Source organism: Pseudoliparis swirei, chromosome 9, assembly GCF_029220125.1.
Source record: "Pseudoliparis swirei isolate HS2019 ecotype Mariana Trench chromosome 9, NWPU_hadal_v1, whole genome shotgun sequence".
Lineage (NCBI taxonomy): Eukaryota > Metazoa > Chordata > Actinopteri > Perciformes > Liparidae > Pseudoliparis > Pseudoliparis swirei.
Window position 1 is genome coordinate 27,144,737 of NC_079396.1, and position 7,500 is coordinate 27,152,236.

The window sequence follows — 7,500 nt, forward strand, 5'->3', positions numbered from 1 at the left end:
ATATATATATGTAGCTATATATATATAGCTACATATATATATAGCTTCACATATATATAGCTACATATATATATGTAGCTTTATATACATATATATATGTGTAGCTATATATTTATCTATATATATATATATAGCTACACATATATATATATCATATATGTAGCTATATATATATATAGCGAGACATATATATAGTATATATATCATCTCTACAATATGTGAGCGTCTCTTATATAAACATTTAAGATAACCGGTGACTGAAGTGATGGTTGAAATATAGGTATATATACATATATATATATATATACGATAAGAATTTTTCAATGTAAATTCTGTTATTGTACATACGGCAGTATTGTGAAATATTTTTGAGAACTAATCGCAGACGCCCCCCAAAACAGGTTTATCGTGGTTTCTTTAGTGTATATACGTGTATTCCCAGAGTGTAATTGATGAATATCTATAATCAGTGTTTTGGAGGGGCGGGAGGACATATCCATATCAGACCGTGGCCGTCTTCTCATATAAATACTTTATACACTTTTCGATGTGCTTTCCTTGTACATAACGGTGTTAGCATGATCAAACGGTGTTTGGTTGTAAAAGTGTTTTTTTTCCTACTCCCATAACCGCCGTGGTGCAGAATTCATTAACGATGCCAAACATTAAAGACAATCTTTTATCAGCGCTCCAGCTCCTCCTTCCTCCTTCCTCCTTACGCCGCGTGCCGGACAGAGAGCGGCCAGCAGGGGGCGCACGGGGGGCCGCGGGGCGTGAGAAAGGTACACGGTGGCAGGTGTGTGTGTGTGTGTGCCATCTTTAATGTAAAGCAGTATTTATAGTAGTAAGTAGCTCTAAGGGAGATATGTATCTTGTTTTTGCTTTAACGCTCCCAAAAATATCTATTTGAGTCATTTAGCTTTCTAAAGATGATCTTTGTGTATTTCTTCATATATATTTCACACTTTTATACTAAAACACATTTTTATATTGGTAACCTGATTCATTATACATACGTAAAAATAAATGAAAATCGGCCTTTTTTCTTAATATTATGGGATATTTAATCAAACCTGAGCAAATTTAAATAGTTTCACTGTGTATGTGTGTGTCATCTTTAATGTAAAGCAGTATTTATAGTAAGTAGCTCTAAAGGGAAATTAAACGAGATATTTCTCTTGTTTTTGCTTTAACGCTCCCAAACATATCGATTTTAGTTATTTAGCTTTCTGAATATGTTCTTTGTTTATTTCTCCTTATATATTTAACACTTTAAAACAAATGTCATATTATAATTATAACTTAAACCTGCTTCATAATACATATAAATAAATGAACATTTCCCATTACATTATGGGATATTTAATCATAGAATTTGGGCCAATGTAAGTAGTGTGTGTGTGTGTGTGTGTGTGTGTGTGTGTGTGTGTGTGTGTGTGTGTGTGTGTGTGTGTGTGTGTGTGTGTGTGTGTGTGTGTGTGTGTGTGTGGAGTACATTTAATCCGCTCATATAAATAAAACAATAACGTGTCTGTATGAGGGGGAGACGTCATGATGTGTGTGCTCATTGTTATCAGTACCGGCGGTGGCCGCCAGGTGGCGGTAGACACACATTCACAGCTCAGAATATAATCCGCGTCATCAAAACACAACGGAGATTATTACCTTCGCATTGAAAATGCCGGAAGGTTATGTTTTGATCGCCGTGTATTTATTTATTACCTTCGCATTGAAAATGCCGGAAGGTTATGTTTTGATCGCCGTGTATTTATTTATTTATTTATTTATTTATTTGTATGCGTGTTATTCGCAAATCTCAAAAAGTATTGAACCGAATCGCATGAAATTTGGTGGGATGATTGTTTATTATCCGGGGACCAGTTGATTAGATTTTGGGATCGATCGGGTCAAAGGTCAAGGTCAAAGGTCATGAACAGGTCAAAATCTTTCGCAGAACTCAAAAAGTATTGAACCGAATCGCATGAAATTTGGTGGGATCATTGTTTATTATCCGGGGACCAGTTGATTAGATTTTGGGATCGATCGGGTCAAAGGTCATGAACAGGTCAAAATCTTTCGCAGAACTCAAAAAGTATTGAACCGAATCGCATGAAATTTGGTGGGATGCTTGTTTATTATCCGGGGACCAGTTGACTAGATTTTGGGATCGATCGGGTCAAAGGTCAAGGTCAAAGGTCATGAACAGGTCAAATCTTCTTGAATCACATGGAATTTGGTGGGATGATTGGTTATTATCCGGGGACCATTTGATTAGATTTTGGGATCAATCGGGTCAAAGGTCAAGGTCAAGGTCATGGAAAGGTCTACATCTTTTTTTTTTACCATAGCACGATACATTTTTGTCCAATTGGCATGCAACTAATGCCAAAATGTTCATAATTCAATGCCCAATCTTGTGATATGCGAAGGTATGCGCTCTACCGAGTGCCCATTCTAGTTTATTTATTTATTTATTTGTATGCGTGTTATTCGCAAATCTCAAAAAGTATTGAACCGAATCGCATGAAATTTGGTGGGATGATTGTTTATTATCCGGGGACCAGTTGATTAGATTTTGGGATCGATCGGGTCAAAGGTCAAAGGTCAAAGGTCATGAACAGGTCAAAATCTTTCGCAGAACTCAAAAAGTATTGAACCGAATCGCATGAAATTTGGTGGGATCATTGTTTATTATCCGGGGACCAGTTGATTAGATTTTGGGATCGATCGGGTCAAAGGTCATGAACAGGTCAAAATCTGTCGCAGAACTCAAAAAGTATTGAACCGAATCGCATGAAATTTGGTGGGATGATTGTTTATTATCCGGGGACCAGTTGATTAGATTTTGGGATCGATCGGGTCAAAGGTCAAGGTCAAAGGTCATGAACAGGTCAAATCTTCTTGAATCACATGGAATTTGGTGGGATGATTGGTTATTATCCGGGGACCATTTGATTAGATTTTGGGATCAATCGGGTCAAAGGTCAAGGTCAAGGTCATGGAAAGGTCTAAATCTTTTCTTTTACCATAGCACGATACATTTTTGTCCAATTGGCATGCAACTAATGCCAAAATGTTCATAATTCAATGCCCAATCTTGTGATATGCGAAGGTATGCGCTCTACCGAGTGCCCATTCTAGTTTATTTATTTATTTATTTGTATGCGTGTTATTCGCAAAACTCAAAAAGTATTGAACCGAATCGCATGCAATTTGGTGGGATGATTGTTTATTATCCGGGGACCAGTTCATTAGATTTTGGGATCGATCTGGTCAAAGGTCAAGGTCAAAGGTCATGAACCGGTCAAAATCTTTCGCAGAACTCAAAAAGTATTGAACCGAATCGCATGAAATTTGGTGGGATGATTGTTTATTATCCGGGGACCAGTTGATTAGATTTTGGGATCGATCGGGTCAAAGGTCAAGGTCAAAGGTCATGAACAGGTCAAATCTTCTTGAATCACATGGAATTTGGTGGGATGATTGGTTATTATCTGGGGACCATTTGATTAGATTTTGGGATCAATCGGGTCAAAGGTCAAGGTCAAGGTCATGGAAAGGTCTAAATCTTTTTTTACCATAGCACGATACATTTTTGTCCAATTGGCATGCAACTAATGCCAAAATGTTCATAATTCAATGCCCAATCTTGTGATATGCGAAGGTATGCGCTCTACCGAGTGCCCATTCTAGTTATATATGAGTTTATATTATTATATATGACTTTATATTATTATATATGACTTTATATTATAATATATGACTTTATATTATTATATATGACTTTATATTATTATATATGACTTTATATTATTATATATGACTTTATATTACAATATATGACTTTATATTATAATATATGACTATATGACTTTATATTATTATATATGACTTCATATTATAATATATGACTTTATATTATAATATATGACTTTATATTATTATGTATGACTTTATATTATTATATATGAATTTATATTATTATATATGACTTTATATTATTATATATGACTTTATATTATTATATATGACTTTATATGACTTTATATTATTATATATGAATTTATATTATTAAATATGGCTTTATATTATAATACATGACTTTATATTATAATATATGACTTTATATTATTATATATGAATTTATATTATTATATATGACTTTATATTACTTTATATTATTATATATGGCTTTATATGACTTTATATTATTATATATGACTTTATAACAGCTGTTCATTCATTTAATGTCAGACGGAGAGACGGATAGATGGATAGATGGAAAGAGAGAGAGATGGATAGAGATAGAGAGATGGATAGAGAGATAGATAGATGGATAGAGAGAGAGATGGATAGAGAGATAGAGAGATGGATAGAGATAGAGAGATGGATAGAGAGATAGATAGATGGATAGAGATAGAGAGATGGATAGAGAGATGGATAGAGAGATAGAGAGATGGATAGAGAGAGATAGATGGATAGAGAGATAGATGGATAGAGATAGATAGATGGATAGAGAGATAGATAGATGGATAGAGAGAGATAGATGATAGATAGATAGATGGATAGATAGATAGATAGATAGAGAGATAGAGAGATGGATAGAGAGATAGAGAGATGGATAGAGAGATAGAGAGATAGAGAGATGGATAGAGAGATAGAGAGATGGATAGAGCGATATAGATGGATAGAGAGATAGAGAGATGGATAGAGAGATAGAGGGATGGATAGAGAGAGATAGATGGATAGATAGATAGGTATTTGGCTGGATAGATCGATAGATAGAAAGATGGATGAACAGATGAACAGATAGATGTATATACAGGATTGTCTCAGAAAATTAGAATATTGTGATGAAGTTCTTTATTTTCTGTAATGCAATTAAAAAAACAAAAATGTCATGCATTCTGGATTACAGAAAATTACAGAAAATAAAGAACTTTATCACAATATTCTAATTTTCTGAGACAGTCCTGTATATATATATATATATATGGATAGAGAGATGAACACATATATAGATATATAGATACATGAAAGGATGGAGGGATGGATAGATAGAGGGATATATAGATAGATGAATAGATGATAAAGATAGAGTTGAAGTGCAGCTGAATTCATCTTCATCTTCATCTTTCTGCGTCGGCTTTCCTCTCAAATGTTTGTGTCACATTGAGGCTGAGCGTGTCTCGCATATCCATGACGCAGGAAGAGGGGAAGAAAAGAGGAGCAGAAGAGTTGGGATGAAAGGAAGCTCTCCAGAGGACGGCGGTGCATTTTGATGAAGACGAGTTTCACTTTGAACAAGCGGCTCGTTTCCACGGCGCTCCTCTTCTTGCTTCCTCTTCCTGCTTCCTCCTGCTTCCTCTGCTTCCTCCTGCTTCCTTTGCTTCCTCTTTCTGCTTCATCCTGTTTCCTCTGCTTCCTCCTGCTTTCTCTGCTTCCTCTTCCTGCTTCCTCTGCTTCCTCTTCCTGCTTCCTCTGCTTCCTCTTCCTGCTTCCTCCTGCTTTCTCTTCTTGCATCCTCTGCTTCCTCCTGCTTCCTTTTTCTTCGTCATCCTGTTTCCTCTACCTCCTGCTTTCTCTGCTTCCTCTTTCGTGCTCCTGCTTCCTCTGCTTCCTTCTGTGTCCTGTGCTTCTTCCTGCTTCTCCCTCCCCCTTCTTCTTCTTTTGCATCCTCATCCCGTCTTCATCACGTCTTCATCGCATCTTCATGGCATCTTCATCACCTCTTCATCACCTCTTCATCACCTCTTCATCAGATCTTCATCACATCTTCATCACGTCTTATTGTTCACTCTTTGCACGTCAGTCACAGACGAGTTCTCCCCTCCCGGTGGCATTGTGTCATTTTGCTGCTGCTGCTGTTGTTGTTGTTGTTGTTGTTGTTGGTTGTTGTTGTTGTTGTTGTTGGGGGCTAAAGAGCACAACGATGTGACAGACGTCTCTCACACGTAGCGGGAAAGACGAGCTGCCACCGGCCACCTGGAACACGTGTGTGTGTGTTTGTGTGTATGTGTGTGTGTACATGTGTGTGTGCGCATGTTTTTGCATGTGTGTGTGTGCATGTGTGTGCGTGTGTGTATGTGTGCATGTGTGCGTGCATGTGTGTGTATGTATGTGTGTGTTAAAGTAGAAGACGAAACACGTCAGGAAACAAAAGATTTTTAATAAATGAAACAATACTATAATAATAAATAAAGATTAACCGAGATGCACATTCAAAATAAAACCCAACAAAAGGAAGAAAGGCTGAAGAGTAAAGACGAAACACAGATTATAAAAAACAACCCCCCTCCCCCCCCGAGACATTTACAAATGTTCTTAAAAACTTGAAGAGGCGAACATAGACGTGGTATAAAAGCATCAAACAGGAGAGCATCAAGTCGTCTGAGGCCCCCCCCCCGAGAGGCTGTGTGTGTGTGAGTGTGTGTGTGTGTGAGTGTGTGTGTGTGTGAGTGTGCGTGTGTGTGTGTGCTGAACACTGACATTTCAGCCCGAGCCTCTCGGTGACGGTTTCAGACCTTTTATTTTATTTAATACATTTTTTAATTTTTTATTTTTTGTGTAATCAATAAACGATGAAAGTGAAAGCCGTCCATTCTTTACACGGGGGAAAAAAGAAAAGAAAAAAGGTCTATAACCGTAAAATCCGGTGTGCGCGGCGTGCGTTGGTCTCTTCTCTGTCGCGGCGTCGTAGAAATAAAAAAAAGTCAACGGCGTCTTTCTTTGTTCTTGGAGGACGCCGCAGCCATCCGTCACCTGACTGCTGACTCCTCCCCCTTCCAGCTCGTCAGTAAGGAGAGAACTTCTGCCTCTCCGGCTTCTTGATGCAGTTGGCCGAGGAGATCTTGGTGGTGTAGGCGGCCAGGGCGGCGTGGGAGGGCGCCGCCGCCGCCGCCATGCCGGGCCCGCCGGACAGAGTCAGAAAGGGGACGGACTTCACCCCCAGCAGGCCGGAGAGGGGCATGGCGCCGTACGGGTTGCCCAGCATGTGGGCCATGGTGGGTCCGGGGGAGATGGCGGCGGCGGCGCCGGGGGAGGAGGAGGAGGCCGGCTGGGCGAAGGCCATGTTGAGGTCCACCGGAGACGCCATGTTGACGGCCTGGGCCGTGGACTTGGCCGTCTCTAAACTGTGAGGGGGGGGGGGGGGGGCGGCAGAGATTAGAGGACTATACTGTTGCTGCAACACTTGGGGAAGGCTCTGGATTTTATTCATTGAATTACATTTATTTCTACATAAGGGAAATCCAAGATGGCGGCAAACCTCCGTCCATAAACTAACGTCCACTTACACACAGTCTACGATATATATATTTATATATATATATAGTTATATTTATATATACATATTTATATATATTAATATACATTTATATTTATATATAAATTTATATATATATTTATATATGTATATACATTTATATATATATATTTTGTATATACATTTATATATATACATGGATACATTTATATTTTTATATATATATAAAAATATAA

At 38.1% G+C, this 7,500-nt stretch overlaps 1 protein-coding gene across 1 annotated transcript in view; it reads right to left on the reverse strand.

The window, feature by feature from the left end:
* Positions 1-6,149: 6,149 nt before the first annotated feature.
* The window catches only part of pcbp4 (poly(rC) binding protein 4), a 37,581-nt gene continuing 36,230 nt past the window's right edge, over positions 6,150-7,500 (reverse strand). Inside the window, exon 14 of the mRNA XM_056422550.1 lies at positions 6,150-7,133. Within this exon, the coding sequence (XP_056278525.1) occupies positions 6,794-7,133 (340 nt within the window). The 3' untranslated portion in view covers positions 6,150-6,793. The remainder of the gene's footprint in view (positions 7,134-7,500) is intronic.